Raw genomic sequence first — 24582 nt, 5'->3', positions numbered from 1 at the left:
CATGGTGATGGTATCGCTCAGCAAGCCACTGAATTTCGCAAGCGCCTTTTCCTGCACTCTGGGAAAACACCCTGACGCCTACTTTCTGTAGTGTTTGAGTCAACTTTTAATATCACAGAGTTAAATATACATCGTCTGGAGTGTGTAGTAATCTGGGAGAAAATCCCAAAAAATAAATTCAAAAAAATCATCATCTGTGCATCTCAGTCAGTTGAGTCGCTCTCTTTAAACCACACCTCCAGCTGAGTATAAATTCTTCCTCTCTGAAAGATCAGTGGCAGCTGAACACAGACAGCACGGACGCACAGAGGCACAGTGTTTTCTCTCTCATTTTTTTTCAGTGCATGCCGAGCTTGTGGTGCTGGTTTCGACAGCATGTTTTGGCACAGACGGACAAGACTTGAAAGAGCTCGGCGGTCAGAGAGTAAGAATCTCTGAGGAGGGCTGTTGAATTTAACGGAGAAGGGGAATCTGTGCACCTAGGAATCAAGAGTCAAGATCAGAGGCAGCTGCCGCAGTCGCTGCCTCCAAGGATTTAACCTTCTCGAAAGACATCCTTAGCACTTATTAACTACTGCGATATTGCAAAAAAATTTAAAAAATACTACTGCCTGCAGCCGCTCCTACGGCTGTGGAAGTGGAATGAGCTCCACTACTGTCTCCCACAATACATCAAACATGACAAATAAAACTATTGACCACTGCAGAGGTCCCAATGAAGTCACGTACAATGTCCTCTCCTGGCTGATGATGGGAGAGTTTGCGCTGGGTCTGCCTCTCAACCTGTCCGTCCTCTACGTCTTCATCTTCAGGTATGTGGAAATGCAATCTATCATTGCCTTTTTTTATTTATTTTTTTACCTTTTACCTATATTTTATTTTCAGAAAGAAATCTACATGTTTAGCACATTCTAGAAATAAAAACACACTTGAACTTGATAATTAATGTTCACACAACTCGTCAGCTAGATTTCCTGACTGTGGCTGACTCTATGAGCAAACATGAGTAATTTCTAAAGCCTGGATAAAATCTACTATTAAAGCATAACTGACAGATGCTGTGCTTACTAGATTAAAGAAGAACAGGAGTCTTGTTTGTTAAGATCCTGATTAGATATCTGAAAATAAAGCTAAAGCAAAAGCAGCTGGACGTATTTGAGTTTCCTTCACCCCCCCCCAACAAGTCCAGCTTCCTTTTGTTTTAGCTTTGTTTTTGTGGATATACCACGGCCTGGATGACAGATGTACAGTGTCTTCAGTGTCTACAGTGTGACAACTCGATGCCTTGGAGATCCTCTGCTATACAGAGCGCAGTAAGCTCCTTATTTAATATATTTATCAAAGTCTCATTAAAGCACTTCAACAGCTTCCTTTAGACGCTCTGAACACTTACAAGATAAATCCAGTGTTGCCTTTCACGTTTTCTTTGCAGCTCTTTAAAATCCAAAACATGAGTGCTACCTAGAGATCGACTGATAAATATGTTAAATCAGGAGCTTACTGTGCTCTGCTTTCAGACAGCACCGCACACTGTAGACAATGTTTTCATCTCTGAGTCAACTAAAAATGAAAATGTAAGCACTGCTATGCTCATTTACCAGATTGTATCAGTGGATTCTATGCGAGTCATCTCTGTGAACAACCGAGCGACGTGCATCAGTTTGATGGGTGTAACTTGCAGCAATTCAGAATCGGATGATTCAGATAAAGTGCGAGACAAGATCAGTGTCACGTCTTTCTCTTTATTGTTTGTGCAGTATGAATGATAATGTTTATCACTTCCTCTTCAGATACAAGTTCTGGAAGAACAAAAGCATCTTCCTGTTCAATATCGTGGTGGCTGATTTCTTGCTGGTGGTGTGCCTTCCTGTCAAGATCCACCACTACCGGCAGAACATGAGGCGCAGCGCGGACACCAACGTTTGTAAGCTGATGCTCTCGTTGCTGTTTCTCAACCGCGGGGCCAGCATCGGCTTCCTCATCATACTTTCTATGGACCGTTACTTCAATGTGGTCCATCTCGGGAGGAAGAATTGTGTGCAGGTGCTGAAGAAATCTCCTCAGATCTCTGTAATCGTCTGGCTCTTCCTGCTGCCCCTCACCATCCCCACCATGGTCCGCACCTTCGAGTGCTGCAACAGCCACGGCCGCAAAGTGGAGACGTACTTTCACGACGTGACCGACACATTCAGAGAGGTATTCACATGCTAACCATGCAGCAACATACATATGCTGCACACCCACTTAACGTGAAGAAGTTTGGCTAAATGGCCCGTAACATTTCGTTTATCCTTCACTTTATTAGCGTCAGTCTTGGTTCAGGTGATCCAGAAGATTTTGGGCAGTGGTTTTCTGGAGGTTTTGCATTGTGTCTCCCTTGAGGGGAGGGGCCTCTGTGGATCATCCCACAGATACTTGATCAGTTTGGGATCTAGAGAATTTGGAGGCCAGGTTAACACTTTGTGCTGTTCTTCATGTTTTTATTTTTTAGTTGTTCCTAAAGCGTTTTTATGGCTGCATCCTGCTGGGGATGGCTGCTGCCATCAAGGAGTGTCATTGCTATGGGGTGGGGGTGTCTGGTCTGGTCTTGGTGGGTGCTACATGTCTAAGTAACATCCGCACCAATGAATGCCAGGTCCAATAGTTTCCCAGCAGAACATTGAGCTGTCACAAGATGGTCAATCTTATTTACCTCTCCTGTCAGTGGTCATAATGTTGTGGCTGATCGATGTATAGGCTAGAACTTTGTTTTTCTTTTTGTCAATGCTCCACCAGATAATTTCGAAACGAGGCAAAAGCAGCGCTTAAACTGCAACTTGTGTGCAGCTGACCACGTCTGGCTGTTCTGTAACTTTTGTTGCTCATAGTGTGTGAACGCAGGGTGAGAACTAAGGTTTTAATGAGGAACAAATGAAAAAAGCGAGGTAGTTACAGTTCACAGTAATAGTTACTCATTAGATGGAGAAAAGTCCAAAATCTTCACTGTATTTACTCATGGTGACTTTTTTTTTTTTTTTTAAGGTGGTCTTCTTCTCCCAGATCATCATCCCCTTCTTCATCCTCCTCTATTGCTCGGTGCACATCATCAAACGGCTGAGGAGGAAGACGATCGGTGAGAAGAAGAAGCTGAAGAAGGCGGTGTGGGCCGTCCTGTCCGTCGTCGTCGTCTTCTCCTTCTGCTTCCTGCCCTGCGCCATAGCAAGGGCCGTGCTTCTGGCCGTGAGGCTCAACGACTGGCAGGAGACCGAGAACCTCGTGGTCCAGGTGTACGACACCCTCATGGTCTTGTCCTACACTGACTGCCTGTTGGACCCGCTGGTCTACTGCTTCTGCAACTCAGGCTTCAAAAACGCCTACATAACCACCTTCTTTCCCGTCTCTCTTCAGCAGAGGCTAATAAAATCGTCCAACATGAGCACTGGAAACGGAACGACGACCGTAAGCTCCGGGGCGAAAACAATCACTCTGCACACAGTAGAGAAATGATTTGTGTTTTTCTCTCTTTAACACCCTGTGATACTATCTTTGTAGCACGGAAAGAATTTTATTTTTTTCCCAACCATTACACCTCAGCCACACAGATAACATTTAAAACCACTGATCCTCCCAGCGGTCTTTTTTTAACTGCTGTGAGACAGAGTGAGAAAGCAGAAGTAGGGCAAAGCAACCAATGCCAATTTTGAGATTATCAGTTTTTTTAATCATAGAATCAAGAGTTTTGCTGGAAGGTGACACGTACACAGGATGCAGTGAGAGCGCCCACATCCCCTACATCTGTGAGCATCAACAAAGCACTTCCTATATTTTGGAACATTTCTTCGTATTTCCTTTTTATTTTTTGTCAAATACATTCAGAATGTCCTATGAACATGTTTGTCGATCCAGTATATTGCTATCCTCAGTGTTGTGTACAGGCTCGTGTATAAATTCCTACGTGGCCTTGTCTCGAGCGTCTGCTGCAGTATTCAAAATCATTTGCGTAAATGTACTTCCTCTGCTTTGAATGGTACAGTTTAAATACATATATTTATGTCAGTATATACTTTAATGTATTGTTATTTATTGTGATTGCATGTGCTGGCCCTGCGTTACATATGGAGAAGAGAAAAAGACATGCGGTGCAGATGGTTCTTAAAAACGGACGGCAGGTCTTAGGAAACTGCATCGCTACGTGATAAGGATGGTGTTCATCAAACCAGTTGGAGCTGTTTTTATCAGGGTTGTGGTATTGATTTCCTTCTGTGGTTTTATATCTACGACGGATGTGTGACTTTTTTAATGCAATCAGAGTAAACTTGCATGTCTATGGTATGAAATCCTGTAACAGAAAAAAAAAAAAGGGCTAAAACCTGGAAAGCTGCATTAAAGTTTCCTCATTTCAACTGTGTACATTTTTTTGTATAGAACTGTAATTGAGGATATGTGCTGTTGTAAATACTTACCTTAGAAACAAACAGAGAGAGAGTGTGCCTCAACTTGTTTTGAGATTAATGTTTTCCTTCTCTGCAGATCATTACCACAAACTGGAGACCACTGTTACACATACGGAAGCTTTACTAAGCTGCCATGTAACTGTATTCCCAAACAGGCACAAAAAGCAAAACCTCCTCCTCAGAGCAACGTCCAAATATTGACACGGCCCGTTGAGCCTCGCGAGGATCTATTTTCCAACATTTTGCACGAAGGTGCTACAGTTTGTTCAGAATGTGCACGCGCGCTGTGTTGGCAACAACACTAACGTTCAAGCTGCACGTTCCCCCACTTTAGATATTTCTGAATGCTCTGAGGCTTAAATGGGCGTTGTACCATGGAGAGACACTGAGGCTAGCAGCGTCTGAGCTGAGATATGAAAACAAACAAACCATGAACATTAAATTTTTTTTAAAAAAAAACACTGAACATTATTGCATTATTGTTCCCCGCCTGCTTTGCAGACTGACTCTTAAAAGCCTATAATGGCTTAATGATCCAGCCTCAGCCTGAAAGCTGTATTATGGGATTTAGCACTTGGTGACAAGAGTTGAGCTGTTGAACATATTCAGGGGAAGCTATAGAGTTTCTTGTTGTGATATTAATCATTCCTTCATTATATAGAATGTTAATGGTTAACATTCATTCATCTTCTGTAACCGCTTGTCCTGTGAAGTTGGGGGGGGGGGGGGGCTAACATAGAGAGACAGACAACCATTCACACTCACACCTACAGCCAATTTAGAATCATCAATGAACCTAACAAGCATGTCTTTGGACGGTGGGAGGAAGCTGGAGAACCTGGAGAGAACCCACGCAGACACAGGGAGAACATGCAAACTACACACAGAAAGGAACCAGTCGGCCCATGGATTCAAACCCAGAACCTTCTTGCTGTGAGTCATCAGTGCTAACCACCACTCCACTGTGCCGCCCTTAATGGCTGACATGTGTCTGAAAAACAGATTTGTACACTGGCTGTTGTCTGTCAAACACTGACCTGCATCTAAGACAGAAAGCAGCCTACTCTGCTCCTGCAGCACCTTCTGGATCTGCCCAATCTGCATCTGAACCACCTCGTATTGTTGTCCTGGAGCCTGGAAAGGAAGCAACAGATCAGTTTAGATGAGCGTGTCTGGCAGTTTGAGCCACTTCAAAAGGAAACACAGTAATCTGAAGTTCTACAGCCATCTAGTGGCATGAACAGCAACTAGACTAAAGGTCACATGCCTGATTACACACCGATTAGCTTCATGTGTGTCTCATTTCCTTATTATTTTCTTGGTGTGTATATGAGGTGTTTATTAATATGAATTTCTTGTCTGTACTGGTGTTCTCGTGGAACGTCATCCGTCACTATCAACATACACGTCTGACCAGGGCAGTCCAGATGTCCCTGTGTGTCCTTGCCCCCGCCCATTTTATCGAGGATGCATCTGGAGGTAACTTGTGTGGACAAAAAGTAAACACACAGCAACACGAGACTCCACATGCATATTAAATTAAATGACAGAGTGGTAATACTTTTTGATTTTCCAGGGCCGATGCCGATAATTTGAGAGGAGAGGGGAGCCCATGTCCAGCAAGGATGGATGTCTCAGATCATGCTGCATACATTTAGTGATTTCATTATCAGTCTGTCTGTCTGCGCGAACAGCATTGCATTAAAGCAGCAAATTTGAATAATGCAGCAGAACACTGTAAATGTAGCGTGAAATAGAAAAGTATGAAAGTATTTGGCAATGGATTTAACTTACTGGCTGATTCCCACTCTGAGAAGCACAAAGGTTGGCCGTGGCCGACTGGGACTGTCCAACAGAGACGACATCCTCACGGTTCAGGAGACAGGGCAGATCAGAGCGACGCATGCCCGCCTCTGGATCTCCCTGCAAGGCCAGCAGGCCTGTCCTCCTGTCCTCCTGGTTCTCTGCCTCGCTGATTCCAGATGTTCTCTGGTCCAGTTTGTCCGGTGGGATTTCAGCAGACATCGTTGGATGATGCACATTTTTTTTTCCAGTCTTTAGCTTAGGCTCATCCTCATCTGAAAGAATTGATTTAAGTGTAAGACTTTAACTTTAAAGAGAATGGCCTTCTCTGTCTTGTAATTTAGACTCATTCCGGATAATGGGACAGTGGGACAAAGCAGTGACATGTCCAGTGTACAGTACAGTGAATTTCAAGGTTTCAACAGCTGATTTAAGAAAACAAGCACAGTGATGGTCAACTAGTAATCATTCATTAGAAGACTGATCAATTGTAATAATACTTATTATTGCTGCAAGGACATTAATGCACATGTAATAATAACAGAACAGAAATCATAGGGGACATTTCTCTGCACTGAGCAAAAATTACTCCTTTTGCAAAAATATTTTGTTAATTAACTACTAAAGTACAGCAGTGCAGGTCAAGTTCTTGTAAAGCTAACAAAATGGAAGCTAACAAATTAGCCATCATGTTATCATACAAGTAGGGCTAATGCTAGTCAGAATGGAAGCTTCAGACGCTCAGTAAATCCACAATTTCAACATTTTAGATAAAGGATTTAACTCACACATGCTTTATCTATTAATCCAGTTTAATTATCGTTATAGTTGCTTAAATTATCAGCAATTTTTTGACGAAGCAAATAGCTAGCATAAACACACTTTTCAGCTAACTGTTTTCAGCTAACTGTTTTAAGCTTACCGTTTTCAGCTAACTGTTTTAAGCTAACTGTTTTAAGCTAACCGTTTTAAGCTAACTGTTTTAAGCTAACTGTTTTAAGCTTACCGTTTTAAACTAACCGTTTTAAGCTAACCGTTTTAAGCTAACCGTTTTAAGCTAAACGTTTTAAGCTAACTGTTTCAAGCTTACCGTTTTAAACTAACCGTTTTAAGCTAACTGTTTTAAGCTAACTGTTTTAAACTAACCGTTTTAAGCTAACTGTTTTAAACTAACCGTTTTAAACTAACCGTTTTAAGCTAACTGTTTTCAGCTAACCGTTTTCAACTAACCGTTTTAAGCTAACTGTTTTCAGCTAACCGTTTTAAACTAACCGTTTTAAGCTAACTGTTTTAAGCTAACCGTTTTCAGCTAACTGTTTTAAACTAACCGTTTTAAGCTAACCGTTTTAAGCTAACTGTTTTAAACTAACCGTTTTAAACATACAGCCAATGGTTTTAAACTAACCGTTTTAAACTAACCGTTTTCAGCTAACTGTTTTCAGCTAACTGTTTTAAGCTAACCGTTTTAAGCTAACTGTTTTAAGCTTACCGTTTTAAACTAACCGTTTTAAGCTAACCGTTTTAAGCTAACTGTTTTAAGCTAACCGTTTTAAACTAACCGTTTTAAGCTAACCGTTTTAAGCTAACCGTTTTAAGTTTACCGTTTTAAACTAACCGTTTTAAGCTAACTGTTTTAAGCTAACTGTTTTAAACTAACCGTTTTAAGCTAACCGTTTTCAGCTAACCGTTTTCAGCTAACCGTTTTCAACTAACCGTTTTAAGCTAACCGTTTTCAGCTAACTGTTTTCAGCTAATCGTTTTAAACTAACCGTTTTAAGCTAACTGTTTTAAGCTAACCGTTTTCAGCTAACTGTTTTAAACTAACCGTTTTAAGCTAACCGTTTTAAGCTAACTGTTTTAAACTAACCGTTTTAAACATACAGCCAATGGTTTTAAACTAACCGTTTTAAACTAACCGTTTTCAGCTAACTGTTTTAAACTAACCGTTTTAAGCTAACTGTTTTAAGCTAACTGTTTTAAACTAACCGTTTTAAACATACAGTCAATGGTTTTAAGCTAACCGTTTTAAGCTAACCGTTTTAAGCTAAGTGTTGGCCTAATTGGGAGGTTTTTTAAAAAGACATTAAAACATAAAAATAGCGCTATTAAAATGTGAAATCAATTTATACACTTCTTAACATTTCCTAATTTGTCATATTACGAAAAAAAAATTGTTACTTCAGGAAGAAATGTTTTACGTTCGTCAGTTGGTTGAAACCGTTGAAACCCAACTAAGATGGCCGCCAATTGAAGAACGACGAAAACTTAATTATTGTTCAACCCACAGAATTTATTTGTCCCTTCAGGATAGACACTAAAGCCATAAGTGATTCGCGCTTTTAAAACCACTATAAGTTTATAATAACGATACGTTAATATAACACCAAATTACATTGGAAAAAATGTCGATATTTAGCTAGCTAATGTAGCTAATGCTATCCGCTATCTTATTTTTGAATTTATTCAGATAAGTAATTTTAAACAGTAGGCAATTCAATTTAACACTGTTAACTTCCGTAACTAGCGGTTACATACATTTGTTTTACCTGAATAAACAAAATGGCAACTATACTTTTTATTATTTTAATATTTTAGACAAAGTCAGTGTTTTTGTTTTTAAATTATAGATGGCCTAATTGAATTTCCAATCACATTTTCAACTCTTACCTTATCAATAACAAACATATTATTACTCAATATATATTTTTTAATTTCCCAAAAGCAGAACAGAATTGTAAACTGCGTTGTAAATTAAACGGTTACCTGTCGTCGCGGATCAAGCTGAGCCGAGTTACCGTTGCAGGAAGTTTGCTGTTGCCATAGTTACTGAGCTGCATCGTCTCTCAATCAACGTCTTTTTTTTTCTTTTTTTTTTTTTTTTAACGTTACAGTTTAACAAACAAATAAAAAAATAAATAAAAATAAAACAAACTTATATTCGTATAAAGTACATATCTGGAGAAGAGATAAAAATAATGTACAAGCAATAAGTTTTATTTTTGCACCGGACGTTCTGTAAAATGTTCTTGGTACGACCGACTTCCGGTAATACCCTTCAAAATAAACCTTCAAGCTATAAACATTGGGTTTCAGGAAATCATTTTTATTTGTGGTCTTAAATAATAATCATAAAAACATTTAAAATTAAAATTGTATTTTTAAATAAATTAGATGTCACACCACTGAGATTTGAGCAGTTTAATTTTCTTAACAACAACAATTGAGTTCTAAGAGAGTGTGATGGATGTGTATCTATTACATTTTTATATTTATTAATTCAGTCTGAACTAAAGAAAGAACAGACCTTTTGCATGAATTCTTGCTTGTTTGGTTGTGACTGAGTGTGTCCACCGGGCCTCAGACATGTGCTCATGCCTTAAACCTGCCACAGGATGGCAGCATGCTCAAATACTATAAGTCAGGATGGCTTCAGGAGTAGGACAAGAGTGGTAGGACAGAGTGTAGGGATGGCCTAAATTAAATCCAAAAATAAAAGAGTTTAAAATTGTAGCTGCATCATCAAACAATAAATAAACAAGATCAAAACCTGCAAAACAGTGTTTCAGAGCTTTCTCTGTGCAGCAGCAGACACATTTCAGTCTCAATATGAGATGACACTATAGTTTTCTCAACGGGATATTTTTTTTGTCTGAGTGTGAAACTGTTGAGTTCAACAATAGATTACCTAAAGGAGGAGGTCATTTTGAACTAAACTGACCATCAATCATCAACAGGGACTGTGTAGAGGTGGTTCAGACCTATAAGTACCTGGGTCTCCACCTGGATCACAAACTGGACTGGTCAGCTAACATAGACTCAGTGTTTAAGAAAGGTCAGAGCCGTCTCTGTTTCCTCAGGAGGCTAAGGTTGTTTAATATCTGCAGGAAGCTGCTGGACATGTTCTACCAGACCATCGTTGCCAGTGTCCTCTTCTACGCTGTGGTCTGCTGGGGAGGCAGGACTAAGAAGAAGAAGGACACGTCACGAATGGACAAGCTGATACAGAAGGAGGACTCTGTGGTAGGGACAGAGCTGGAGTCTCTGACATCAGTGGTAGAGACAAGGACCTTGAACAAACTCTGGTCCATCATGAACAATGTCCTGTCTGTTCTATCTATCTATCCATCCTCTATCCATCCGTTATCCATCATCCATCATCCATCCATCCATCCATCCATCCATCCATCCTCTATTCATCCATCTATCCAACCATCATCCATCATCCATCCATCATCCAGCCATCCATCCAGCCATCCATCCATCATCCATCCATCATCTATCCATCCATCCATCATCCATCTATCCATCCATCATCTATCCATCCATCCATCCATCTATCTATCATCCATCTATCCAACCATCATCCATCCATCATCCATCTATCCATCTATCCATCCATCCATCCAGCCATCCATCCATCTATCCATCCATCATCCATCCATCCATCCATCATCCATCCATCATCCATCCATCCATCCATCATCTATCCATCCATCCATCATCCATCCATCATCCATCCATCCATCCATCATCCATCCATCATCCATCCATCCATCCATCATCTATCCATCCATCCATCCATCCTTCTATCCATTCATCCATCCATCCATCATCCATCTATCCATCCATCTATCATCCATCCGTCCATCTGCCCATCCATCATCCATTATCCATCCATCCATCATCTATCCATCCATCCATCCATCCATCAGCTATCCATCCATCCTTCTATCTATCCATCATCTATCCATCCATCCTTCTATCCATCCATCCATCCATCCATCATCTATCCATCCATCAGCTATCCATCCATCCTTCTATCTATCCATCATCTATCCATCCATCCTTCTATCTATCCATCATCCATCCATCTATCCATCCATCCATCCATCAGCTATCCATCCATCCATCCTTCTATCCATCCATCCATCCTTCTATCCATCCATCCATCCATCAGCTATCCATCCGTCCATCCTTCTATCCATCATCCATCCTTCTATCCATCTATTTTTTCTCCACCTCAACGTGAACTAAAGGTGCAAACGTGGAGATAAACTCAAACATGTTCCCTCCTCCTCTCTCTCTTCTTTTTTTCTCCTCCTCTCATCACCAGCTCTTTCCCAGATCCAGATTCAGGTTTGTCTTCAGAGGCCGTGTTGATCTGTTCTCCTGCAGCCGGCGCCGTGGTGGAGGCGATCCAGGCCCACAGCTCAGATCCAAGGTGGCGCTCGGCCATCTCCAAAGAGACTCATCTCTTCCCTCTGCCGCCGCTTTCGCCACCAGGCCGGTGCCAGGCTTCAGAGGGCCTGGCACCGAGAGCACGCTCGCCCTCCTCCCTCCTGCTGATGCACACCAATAAACACACACACACACACACGTATATATATGTATACTGTAGAAACACACATGCGTGGAGATTAACAGCGATGACAGATGAGTCACGGGCTGGAACATGGCTTCAGGCAAAGATCAGAGGAAGGAGGTCATCCGCTATCCTGCCCCGCAACACGACACACACACACAAACAACACAAACACATAAACACATTTTTACTCATAAAATCTGATTTAGCGCAGAGAATATAATAAAAGATACAGATGTTAGCTGGGAATACCTTCTGATTAGCATTAGCAATCGTTATGTTGATTCAAAACATGGATCACTTGGATCCTGTGGCGCTACATGCAGCCAGTCTCTCCAGCGCTAACACGGTGCTGAAATAAAAAGGCGTCTTTATCCTGAACATCATCTAAATGACTCCTGGTGTATTTTCTTTCAAGACAAAGAGCCCGCCAGGAAGTCAGGAAACAGAAAAGACACGTTTACTTCCAACTTGAAGAGTCGTTTTATTCCTTCACACACTCAACCGCGTCCCGCTTCGAAGCAACCGGCTCTTCATCATTTAAAGCAACTTCGGCAACAGAAAGATGATTGTACATGTGCGTACAGCGGCGTCTAAAACAATCAGTTCATGTGTTTAAAACTCCCACCCTCAATGCTTTTTACTGTAGTTTAAACTCTATACACATTTCATTTGTCTATTATATGAAATTATACAAGAATATATCGTATTAAACCTTTTAAAAAGTGCTACGTTAGCGTATTAATAACACAATATCTTGAATGCATACGTTATAAGGCCAGTGTTGATTGATTTAGTAGTGAAATGAAGCAGAAACTGATCTTGAGGAAAAGTTTTTAGTCTTAATTCTGCAAAAAAAAAAAAAAAGTAATAAATGCATAAACGAGATTGCATGTGTGCGCGTTAATTTGAGAATCACTCGATCGTAAGCGTCCTCGCGGGACGGATCCGAGGCCGTCGTTGGCTGCCTAGGCCTTGGTCTTGATCCCTATCGGACAGGAGACGCCCGTCCCTCCCAGGCCACAGTATCCGTGAGGGTTTTTGCTCAGGTACTGCTGGTGGTAGTCCTCGGCGTAGTAGAACGGCTTGGCTTCGGCAATTTCTGTGGTGATGGGACCGAAACCTTCCTCTGTCAGTACCTGGAAGAAAAGATGAGGACGAATCAGTGACAAAGGAACAAAGGGAACTGGACTTGAAGAGTTTCTTGAAGACGTTTCAGTTAAGTACTCAGTTCTAAAGGACGGGTGGAGGAGTCTTAAGTGGAACATTAGTTGGTCATGCAAGTTTCTGATGGGCATCACTTGCAGATGTTCCTGTTTAATCCACAACTTCTACAGCGACTGACGTTTTGATGTAAACACACACACATGTGATCAGATCATTTTATTTAGCGTTCATGTAAACAGTCAGAACAACTGATCAGGATGAAGAGATATTAGAAGGTCTGATGAGTGGTGGAATCAGTTAACTATGAATATGGCAGGGGAAAATATAATGAGACCACAATGTATGATGGGAAATGGAGTCGTTTTCTATTTAAAATCCTGAACTGTGAAAGTTTTGGTTTCATAAACCAATTTTCATCCACAAGGGAAACTGCTTGGTCACCGTAGCTCAGTTGCACATAAAAAACACTCTTGAGAACCACAAGTAAAAAGTAAGATAAAATAAAATATAAGTAAAAATCTGGTAAAATAAAATAAATATAAGTAGAAAGCTAGTAAAATAAAAAAAATAAAAAAATAATAATAATAATCTAGTAAAAAAAATATATATATATATATATATATGTAGAAATCTAGTAATATAAAATAAAAATAAAATATAAATAATAATCTAGTAATATCAAATAAAAATAAAATATAAGTAGAAATCTAGTCAAATAAAATAAAAATACAGTATAAGCAGAACTCCAGCAAAATAAAATTAAATAAAATATAAGTAAAAATGTAGTAAAGTAAAATAAAAATAAAATGTAAGTAGAAATCTAGTAAAATAAAATAAAAATACAATATAAGTAGAACTCCAGTAAAATAAAATTAAATAAAATATAAGTAAAAATCTAGTAAAATAAAAAAAAATACAATATAAGTAGAACTCCAGTAAAATAAAATTAAATAAAATATAAGTAAAAATTTAGCAAAGTAAAATAAAAATAAAATGTAAGTAGAAATCTAGTAAAATAAAATAAAAATACAATATAAGTAGAACTCCAGTAAAATAAATTAAATAAAACATAAGTAGAACTCTAGTAAAATAAAATAAAATATAAGCAGAACTCAAGTAAAGTAAAATAAGAATAAAATATAAGTAGAACTCTAGTAAAATAAAACAAAATATAAGTAAAAATTTTGTAAAAATAAAATAAAAATACAATATAAGTAGAACTCAAGTAAAGTAACATAAAAACAAAATATAAGTAGAACTTTAGTAAAATAAAACAAAATATAAGTAGAAATTTAGTATGATAAAATAAAAATACAATATAAGTAGAATAGAGAGTATTCTACTAGATAGAATAAAATAGTATAAGCAATAACGTAGAACATTTGCATATGAACAAATGCACAAGAAACAGAGGAAAGATGAATAAGGTGTAATAATCTGCATTAACAGTAATAACTTGGAGTTATCTGTTTTATCTGTTGCCTCCTCCTCCACAGTAAGAATCATTTTTAACTTCCACCTGAACTAATCTCATCAAGGCCTCATTCTGCAAAGCCCCGATCAGCCTCTTATGCATCGAATGTGTTCATATGAAATGTGTGCAGCTCCAGGCGGTGCGCTAACAATACACACACACACACACACACACACACACTCTCATATCGGTAATCGGTTGGTGGTGACACCTTCTTCTCCTTGTGATAAAAATTACTCGACCAGATGGCGTGTGGGTAAATTAAAAAAAAAACAAAGAGGGAAGAGAAAACACACACTGATGGTTTCATTTCTAACGGGCGGGCGGGCGGCGGGGGAGGGAGGGAGGGGGGGTTGTTGCTGTGCTTTTAGCATGTGTGCAGGCTTTTAATTTGATAATGGTTGATGTTGATGGCTAGTCTTTCCTCCGCTCTTCTCCTTCGTGTCCTAAATGATCATAAAACGGAGCCATTCCTCAGTTTTCTGCGTCTCGACTCTGGATCATCATTAAAGCTGCATTAAAACCGTCTTGTTTGTGTGGGTAAAAATTTTATGCGAGCGCTACCGACCGAGCGTTTAGGTTAATTATTTAAAAGCCGGGTGCTTCAGATCGTTTTTGAGTAGCTACTCGCCTGGAAACTAATCGCATGCTATAATTCAGAGGCTGATTATATGCTCCACATCCTGTGATTATGTGGCAGGTTTGACCCAATAATTCAGAGAAATGTTTAATGCGTAGTAAAACATTATTTCATTGTTGTGTTGCACTTGGAGAGAGCGGACTAAATAAAAGCAAATCGATTGGGTGATATCTAATCGTTCCAGTAGGGCATGACAGGTCTGATCAGGCTGCTGGAAAACACAAAACCAAACGGCATCGTATCAATCAAAGCACGGGATGAATGACGCCGACAGGAAAGTAAACCATGTGAATCATCTAACCAGAGGTGTTGTCAGTGTTTCTGTCACTTATCCAGTGTTATATATATTATAGCTAGAGATTTAAAAGCCCCAGGGTGGTGACCTGGACCTGAACCCAAGCAGGGAGCTCCACCTCCGGGTAGGAAGTTCCTCATGACTCCAGGAACTTGGAGCCTTTTCAAGCTGCTGGAACCACCAACTCCAACCAAAGCTGGGAGTTCTTGCAGCTTGTTCTCGACACATCAACCGTACAGACGTTTTTTTCTCGTGTGGTGTCCGGTTACTATTCTGTGATTGGTCAGAAATTGGAAGTGCGTGTGGCTAATGCGGAAAAGCGGAAATGCTAACAGCTACTCAGTGAGCTCCCAGATGCTAATATTCACAGTGTGACTGCTAATCTCTCCTGGGCAGAGATCGTCATGCTGTGTGTGGGTGCACGCTGAATGAACGGAGTGATCCGATGGACACGGTCGTCATAGCGACTGGCCGACATCCGAAAATAATAAGAAAAGTGCCTCTTGTCGTCTGTCTCCCACAATGCTTAGCATATGACATATTCTGCAGTGGGAGGGGCCTATGAGGATTACTAAAACCTATTTGAATCTTCCATGCGCTTACTTTGACGCTTGATTCTTGCGTTGCCATTACTGTGAGACAAAAACTATACAAATAAACTAGCGCTGTCAAAACTGATGCATTAGAACATCAAAGTTTGGCATAACAGGAAGCGATAAGTGCAGCAGTAACGCTGTGGAAAGCAAGCAGAATCTAAAGTGTGGTTGTAGTAAACAATAATAATAATAATACGACATAGCATAAAAGCTACGTCGTAGAAGGAGAATGAAGAAAGCAAAGAGAAACAAATGCACAAACAAAGAATTTTGAACAAAATGTTTGGCTTTGAAGCTCTGACAGAAGTTTATATCGACAAAAACTGAAGTTATCTGGATTTACTCTCGACGTGAACTAAGCTATCACCGGATCAAGCAGACAACTAAGAGTAGAAACTTTTCAGCTCAACACGGAGCTCTCTGAAAAGCTGAGATGTTAATAAGAGTAATAAAAAATAGAGCACAATCCCTACCAGGCACATATAAATAAAGTACGATTAACTATGGAAATCATGCGATTAATCGCAATTAAATAGATTAATCTACTCATAGCCCTAAAACAAACCCTTTAACTAATGAAATATACTGGATGTGACTGATTATTCACCCATTTTTTGTCATTTTTATAGTCAAAATTAGCTCCTGTTTCATGTATCTCAGCTGCAACAACCTTAATCCCATCCAGATCCACGTCCCTGTACTGTAAAGTGAACATTTTATTCCTCTTTCTGCATTTTATGTGTGAAAATTAGTGTGAAGATGGAGGAAAATGTTTTGTTATTCAACTTGACAATGAGAAGTAAAAAAGAAAGATGCCACATGGCAACCTGACAACTAAATGATTACAAGAGGAAACTGTTTCTCGCTGGCTAAAGGAAACATGATAAAAGCTGCACATATGAGAATTAGTGACTGGGCAGTCGTAAAGGCAGCTACAGGTAGGTGCTGCTATTCTATTTTGAAGTTTGTGTTTTGTCTTTATTTATTTCATAGTTTGTCCAACTGGTGCCATTAAAAGTCTGCAGTATTAGCTATTAGCAGTCCCTGTTTGCCCCTGGATGTTCAGACTGCACATCCAGTCTGATTAGAAAGAACTCTCCAGGGAAACGCGCAGTAATTCTCTGTTTATTTTTAGTCCAAACAATCACACTCAAAACTACGCCGGGCAATTTCACACGTTGCTGCCTCTAATACTTAGTGAGAGTTAATTGTTTGAAAACCATTTGAACCTCACTGACGTCAGCGCTCGGGAGGTCGTTAGAGGAGACGTCAGCAAACAAACCCGGAGGCTCTGCGACGCTTTTGTGGCAGAAAACACCAAAGAGACAAAAGGCGGCGAGTTCGGCTTTTAATGGACGAGAGTGTTCGCTCCCTGCTGTTTGATTCATCACTTCCTGTGAAGATTTCCCACCACGAATGCACTGACACCACAATTTAATTTGAGTAAGTAGGGTGGAGGAACAACACAGCAGTTAGTCAGAATGGGATACTTATGACTGTGGGCTGGATTTATGCATCCGTTAGGCGGGTTTATTTATACAGTACCAAAGAAATATAAAAGGCTTTCGAATAATGACATTTAAAAGACAAAGGAAGGGGAAAAAAGAAATAAATTAAAGAAAAATTCACATACAAATCCTTCTTTTTGTAGGAGAAAGTCAAGACTACAGGAGGTTCATGATCCTCCCCAAAGCTGAAATCAGGTTGCATCCCACACTTCAGGAGAATCTTCACAGATAGGTAGGTGGCAGTTATGCGCCTTTAGGCTGGTTTGCCGACTGCCAATCAAACCAAAAGAAGAAGAAGCAGTCGAAGCCAAACACTTGGGTGAATTTGAGGATTAATTGGCCAAAACTAGTGTATAATTTCATTTAAAAAACTACTAAGACTGTCTGAAGGCTGTTGTTTGGGAGTTCTCGCAGCTTGTTCTCGACACATCAACCCCAAAAGCAGAACTTTTCTCTTGCGTGGTGTCCGGTTACTATTCTGTGATTGGTCGGAGATTGGAAGTGGGCGTGGTTACTGCAGAAAAGCGGAAATGAGCTCCCAGATGCTAATATTCGCAGTGTGACTGCTAATCTCTTCTGTGTGGGTGAATGCTGAATGAACGGAGTGATCCGACGGACACGGTCATCGTAACGACTGGCCAAGATCCGAAAATAATAAGAAAAGTGCCTCTCGTCGTTTGTCTCCCACATCTCCCACAATGCTCAGCGTGTGTGACATATGCTGTAGTGGGAGGGGCCTATAAGGACTTCCCCTGAGTTCGGCTTGGCCAAAACTAACTATGTTCTTGTTCTCACAGCCCTAGGCAGCAAGAACAAATTTCTCGCTTCTTGCGGAGTATGTAACAAGCTTTAGACTACAAGAGTTTCCCTCATGCACCCCTCTTGCTGTGTCCTTTTTCACCAGAAGGGTTAATTTTTATTTCTACTTCCTGCTTCACTTTCAACAATGGCGACTGAAACTTTCACCGAAATTTCGTCAATCACGAGTCGTACAAATGTTTGTATCGTAACCCCTTAATCTCCTCAGTTAACCTTTCCTCCATGTGTTCCATCTTTATTGATCCATTGGGAGACGGAGAAGCAGCCGGAAATACTAAAGCAGAAACACGCTACTACCGAGAGGACCAGTCACAGGTCTTGCAGTCTCCGTTACCGTGGCGCATAGTTACTAGGGTTTAGGGTCTAGGGTCTACTCTGTTGCCGTAGCTACGCCATCAAATTGACGCAGAAGCCTAAACTGCCTTCTACCAATAAGGTGGTACAATGAGTATCATCCTGTATCCAACTTTCAAATCCTCTAGTGTGTGCGGGTTTGAGATTAGACAGAAGAATATCTGTGAAGATTTTCCTCTAGTGTGTGATGCAACCTGACTTCAATGTTGGGGAGGGTCATTAAAAACCAGCAGTCTTGACATTCTTCTTCAAATTAAAAGAAAAACGAGATGAATAAATGAATCTTTAAACTTTTAATCACATCCAACTACCATCTTATGTCCACGAAGGAGGACGCCAGGACGTAACAGTTGGCACTAATACCACATTAATTGACAAAACAGTTGACACATTGCATCAAATTTGTTTAAGGAATTAGAAGACTGTGGTTTGTTTTTTAACGCATTAACTAGAAGATTTAATCTGCTATGTGCATATCTGTAGATCCTTGACAAATACTAAGTGGATTAAGAGCCGCTGCAGCCATCAGCCTCTCAAACTACTGTTTTGTTCCTAACGCTGCTTCTGCTCTCCGCGGGAACAATACGTACATCAATATTCATGAGGAACTTGCTCTGACCATTTATGGCTAACGCTGGGAGAGTAGTGTGCACACCATGAGGCTGAGAACACTTTGACTGTGATCTGTCACAGCTGAACAAATCACATTCTTTTGTCTTTTAGAAAGTCATGATTTGTTGAGACGCTAGAGGCTACGCGACGGCCACTGACCAAACGCCACTTGCCGTCTTTCATTTTTGATGTCATCAGAACGGATGTGAACAAAAATGACATCTGAAATGTCTTGGGACAAAAACAAAGAGACTCAGAAGTCACAGTGTAGTGTGGAGAGGGTAGCTCGCACCCTCGGCTTCCAGAAATGTTCTGGTTATCCAACGCTGCCATAAACTCCCTAACCCTCTGTTTTATACACTGCCTGGCCAAAAAAAAGTCGCCACCAACAAAGGTTACCCACTCTAATATTTCGTTGGACCTCCTTTAGCTTTGATTACAGCACACCAGATTTATTTCCATCCAGTGTTGCGTTCATTTTTCACCAAGATCTTGTATTGATGATGGGAGAGTCTGACCACTGAGCAAAGCCTTCTCCAGCACATCCCAAAGATTCTCAATGGGGTTAAGGTCTGGACTCTGTGGTGGCCAATCCATGTGTGAAAATGATGTCTCATGCTCCCTGAACCACTCTTTCACAATCTGAGCCCCATGAATCCTGGCATTGTCGTCTTGGAATATGTCCGTGAACATCAGGGAAGAAGAACTCCATTGATGGAATAACCTGGTCATTCAGTATATTCAGGTAGTCAGCTGACCTCATTCTTTGGACAACATAATGTTGCTGAACCTAGACCTGAGCAACTGCAGCAACCCCAGATCATAGCACTGCCCCCACAGGCTTGTACAGTAGGCACTAGGCATGATGGGTGCATCACTTCATCTGCCTCTCTTCTTACCCTGATGCCATGGTTCTCCACTATCCTTCCAGTTTTTAATAATGCGTTGGACAGTTCTTAACCCAGTTTTGACGCTTTTCTATTCTTTTAAACGCAGCGTTCAGTGTTTGCTGTTGCTTCGGTGCTGCTTTTGCCTCAATGGACTAGACGTATTATTCTTTTTTTGGCCGTTGGTAGTTTTGAATGACGATCTCCTACTACCACCTCACAAAGCCACTTTTTGGGAAGTCAAACCCAACTGCCTTAAAACCAGAGAAGAATCCGTCTTCTTCTGCGGTTTCTTTGGCAGCTTCCTTGCCTAGCAAGGCGAGGAAGAGGAAGAAGATGTTTTGGTAAAATGATAAATCTTGTTTTTATGTAGCGTCTTTCTACCTATTGAAGCAGTTGGGGGTTCAATGTCTTGCTCAAGGACACTCGAAACACTAACCCTCTTGTTCGTGGACAACCTGCTCTACCTACTGAGCCACAGCCGCCCACATTTTGACGCAACAAGGATGTGGTTTTGGCTTATGGCACAACTGCAAAAGATCGTTCTGAGCTGAGGCCCGATCGTTTTAAAACCCGTTCAGGACATCCCTAGTATTTAATATATATATAAAAAAGACATTTTTCAATATGTCAGCTGTAGGCCGCTGGCATAAATGCAAGACTACCTGTGATGTGACCCAAAATGGCTGCATTCTCCATTGTCCTGCATGTAGTGGCATCTCTAACTGTCCTCCCTTCCTTTCCTTTCTCAGGGTTTCATTGCATTTGTTTTGGGCTGGCCCTGCTTCCTCTACTGCTGCTGCTGCTAGCAGCCTGCTATAAATGCATAATTCACATCCATTAATTTGCATGTGAGAGAAGTAAGATTGCTCATTTGGAATGCAAATACCTTGACTGCTCCGGTAAAGCAGGAAAAAACGTGAACAACGCTGATAAGCACCCACGAGACAAAAAGAGAGAGAGAGAGAGAGAGAGAGAGAGAGAGAGAGAGGAGTGGGTAAAAATGAAATGTGGAAAGCAAAAAAAAAAAACGTGAAGTTGGCATGTTGAAATCGCCGGAGAGGGATTTCACAAACAAAAGAAGAAAAAGGGTAAAGAAAGGAAATAAAAGCAGCTGTTCCTGCGTTTAGAAGTGGTATATAAATGAGTGAAAAGAGAAAGAGGCGCCAGAACAATGAGTACAAACTGCCTTAGCGCCCATGCTTGCACCCACAGACCGAGCACACGCTGTTACATAAAGCCGGCATTCAAGCGCGCACACACACACACACACACACACAGTTGCACACACTTCCACCTGCCATTTTAGACGCAGTGCACACCCTAATGATGGCAGGAGGCAAGAAAAGAAAGGGGAGGCTCCTTTCATGCTGCAGACAACCCGACAGCCGCCTGCAAGGTAATTTTCTGCAGTGCCGTCGTACCTTAGACGCACACATACGGATGCACACCAAATTCCCCAATCACTCTGTATGTGTGTGCGCGTGTGTGAGCAATACAATCAAGGCAGGCGGCGAAGCGGACATAGTCGGCACACCGACACTAGGTGGGGTTTTTTTTTACTCTTTTTATCACCAATCCTGGCCCAAACTTTATGTCTTTTTCACAGCTCCGTTCCTCAAACTGTATTTTCTGTTATTGAGGGATAAGGCCGACTCAGAGTAGATCGCCTTAAAAATGATGCAGGAAAGTGTCTGGTGGGCACGTCCTGGGAAAATCCTCCTTTGCTGTGATGTATTTTACTTTTTTTTTTTGGAGCGTGCAACCAAAGCCGGCACAGATGCAAAGAGACAAAAACAGTATTTCTTTCATAAATATTTTAAAGTCGCTGGCGCTGCGTCAACGCAAGTTAACGCACAGGGGTTAATGGTGAGGAAATGACAAAAAAAAAGAAGACACTGACATTTTTTTTTCTTGGCAGGAAAAAGAATAATCCCCCCAAATTTAAAGATTTTATGTAAAACATCAGACACGTTGGATTTCGGTCCTGATCTGAGCAAACGTAAACCAGCGTGCGCGTTAGTTTTGCAACTAAAGCGATTTTTTTTTTTAGCGGAGGACAGATTTAAAGCCCAGATGGTTTGGCACGAGTGTGTTTGCTATAGGCCAACTCCTCACACACACACACACACATATATATACACAAACACACCAACACACACAACACAGATGGGAGAGGGTGGGGGGAGCCAATCTGGAGAGGAAGGAAAAAAAAAAAAAAAAAACGAGAGGAAACAAAACCGGAGAGATATTTTGATGGAGACATGTGGTGGTTTAGACGAAGAGAATCCATCCATCCATCAACGATAGACGGCAGTTTAGAGGCAGGAGGAGGCTGGAAGTACACCGATTAGCCACAACATTATGACCACTGACAGGAGAAGTAAATAACATTGACCATCTTGTGACGATCCAATGTTTTGCTGGGAAACTTCTGGACCTGTCATTCATTGGTGTGGATGTTACTTAGACATGTAGCACCCACCTAGATCAGACCAGGCACCCCCACCCCATAGCAATGACACTCTTTGATGGCAGCAGCCATCCCCAGCAGGATGCAGCCACAAAAACACTTTAGGAACATCTAAAAAAACATGAAGAACATCAAGGTGTTGACCTGGCCTCCAAATTCACTAGATCCCAAACTGATCAAGTATCTGTGGGATGATCCACAGAGGCCCCTCCCCTCAAAGGCCCCCCCACTAACAACATCTTGTTGCCAGACACCACAGGACACTCTCAGAAGGCCCATGTCCATTCTCTGAGGAGTCACCACAAGGGAGACCTACACAATATTAGGAAGGTGGTTAAAGAACCAAGAGCATGATAAGAGAAAGGAAAGTCCAACCACACCTGAGGGACAGAGGACGCTCTTTTAAGGGACATCTCCACGATCTCCGAGTGACATCTTCAAGAAACAACAACACGATCATCTAGAATAACTAGACTGTAGACCAAATGATGAGCATGATTCAGAAGAGTGCAGCTCTTCCTGTTTCCACACTTTTTGAGTGACGAATCCAGACTACTGCCAACTGCTTGGTTTGGAGGAGTTATTTCCTCTGACACTTGCACGCGTCAGCTACTCGTTTATGTTTATGTTTTTATTATTCAATTGCCTTTCTGGGCCCGGAAACATTTTAAAAAGCTGAAACGGTGGATGCTTTGAGGGAAAAAAAGTTAAGAAATTAGCTCCTACTTTCTTCTTGTTGGACTAGTTTGTTTGCTGTTCATGCCGAGATATCATCAATACCTAGCCAAAAGAGTTACGACAGGACCAAGGACTCCACAATAATACTGGGTTCTCAGTCTCCTGAAGACACGATTAAATAAATAAATAAATAAATAAATAAGAATAAAATGTTTTAGACGCACACACACAAAAAGAAAAACTGGAAGGGCAAACAGGGTGAAGAACAAGAGAGGAATAAAAAAAGAGGAAGGGGGTGGACTCTAATGAAGACCAGACCACTACTAGAATAGACTAAAGTAGAATAGAGTAACCTCTTCCTCGTCAGTTTCCATGGCAACAAGCCTTTCGGTGGGAGAAGCCTCAGCAGGAGAGAGAGAGAGAGAGAGAGAGAGAGAGAGAGAGAGAGAGAGAGAGAGAGAGAGAGAGAGAGAGAGAGAGAGAGAGAGAGAGAGAGAGAGAGGGTGTGCTCTGACTTTAAAGTATAATGGAAACACACCTATGGACGGACCCCAGTATTGTAATTTAGAATTCATATAGTCTGTAGTCAGAAAGTATTTGTGAGTGTTTCTGGTTCAGACGGCGAGGAAGAGGGGCATGCTGGGAAGTGGAGTCAAGCCGGGAAAAAACAGTAGAAGAGTGGTGCACTTTAGTATCTGCTTTATTTCCCGTTTCGATTCTTTTAGGAGGTTTTGGTTTTGGAGACGTCAACAATTAGAGGTATTCCAGTTTCTCTAGTTAATATTTGGCTTCTTCCAAAACTGGGTAACGTGTTAACCAGGTTTCTGAAATCAATACTTGACGTTTACATGTGCAAAACACAAAAAAAGAGAAACTCCAAACAGCCCCCCTGACATGCGTGACTGACAGATCCGTGTACCTTCTGGTATTGATCTTTGGAGGCCAGCGCTTCCTGGAGCTGCTGCTCTGTGTAGGTGTAGATGGCAGAGCGGTACGTCGTCCCAACGTCGTTCCCCTGACGCATCCCTGAACAAAACACAAAACACAAAACACGTTAAAATCCAAATCGGAGGAGGATGTTCGTCCTCGCCTCTTGGCAGAAAGAACGCCATCATCATCTGAAAACGACAGCTGACAGCATTTCCAAAAATATGACTCGTCCGTCTTGGTGGAACTGCTGGTTGTTGTTTTTTTTTTGACTGATTTGATCATTTCAACACGAGTCCTTTCATGGCTTCACTGTCAGCTTGTCAGACTGTCAACAACAATGTATGGTTAGCTCTAAGGTTTCTAAGGATGACAGGAAGGCTTCGTTCAGAGCTTGAGCAATCTGAACGCCAAGTGGCCACTTTAAAGTACCTGTGTTCACACCTGGCATTAAAATAAGTCTCTTTAGGTTCAATTTCAGGTTTGCACTCTGGAAAACTTTAGAGTTAATAACACTTAAATATGTAATATGTATGAGTAGATGGTGTGCCACT

General features: G+C 41.1%; 2 protein-coding genes across 2 annotated transcripts in view; one reads left to right on the top strand and one right to left on the bottom strand.

Moving 5' to 3' along the window:
* Positions 1-301: 301 nt before the first annotated feature.
* LOC311499318 (hydroxycarboxylic acid receptor 2-like) lies at positions 302-4811 on the top strand. The gene is made up of 3 exons (XM_084560264.1): positions 302-812; positions 1791-2196; positions 3022-4811. The coding sequence occupies exons 1-3, from the start codon at positions 643-645 to the stop codon at positions 3484-3486; spliced, it is 1041 nt and encodes a 346-aa protein (XP_084416390.1). The 5' UTR covers positions 302-642; the 3' UTR covers positions 3487-4811.
* A 7271-nt stretch (positions 4812-12082) lies between these two features.
* The window catches only part of msraa (methionine sulfoxide reductase Aa), a 38666-nt gene continuing 26166 nt past the window's right edge, over positions 12083-24582 (bottom strand). Inside the window, exons 5-6 of the mRNA XM_084559918.1 lie at positions 24021-24127; positions 12083-12737 (exon numbers count right to left, since the gene is read on the bottom strand). Coding sequence (XP_084416044.1) covers positions 12567-12737; positions 24021-24127 — 278 coding nt within the window. The 3' untranslated portion in view covers positions 12083-12566. The remainder of the gene's footprint in view (positions 12738-24020; positions 24128-24582) is intronic.

Source organism: Chelon labrosus, assembly GCF_963514085.1.
Source record: "Chelon labrosus genome assembly, chromosome: 14".
NCBI lineage: Eukaryota > Metazoa > Chordata > Actinopteri > Mugiliformes > Mugilidae > Chelon > Chelon labrosus.
This window is presented reverse-complemented; position numbering and strand designations above follow the sequence as displayed.

Excerpts from the sequence above, each read along its gene's own strand:
- LOC311499318 (XM_084560264.1), top strand. The coding sequence starts at position 643 with ATGAGCTCCACTACTGTCTCCCACAATACATCAAACATGACAAATAAA. Across the intron at positions 813-1,790 it reads CTCTACGTCTTCATCTTCAG|ATACAAGTTCTGGAAGAACA; the intron begins GTATGTGGAAAT and ends CTTCCTCTTCAG. Across the intron at positions 2,197-3,021 it reads TGACCGACACATTCAGAGAG|GTGGTCTTCTTCTCCCAGAT; the intron begins GTATTCACATGC and ends TTTTTTTTTAAG.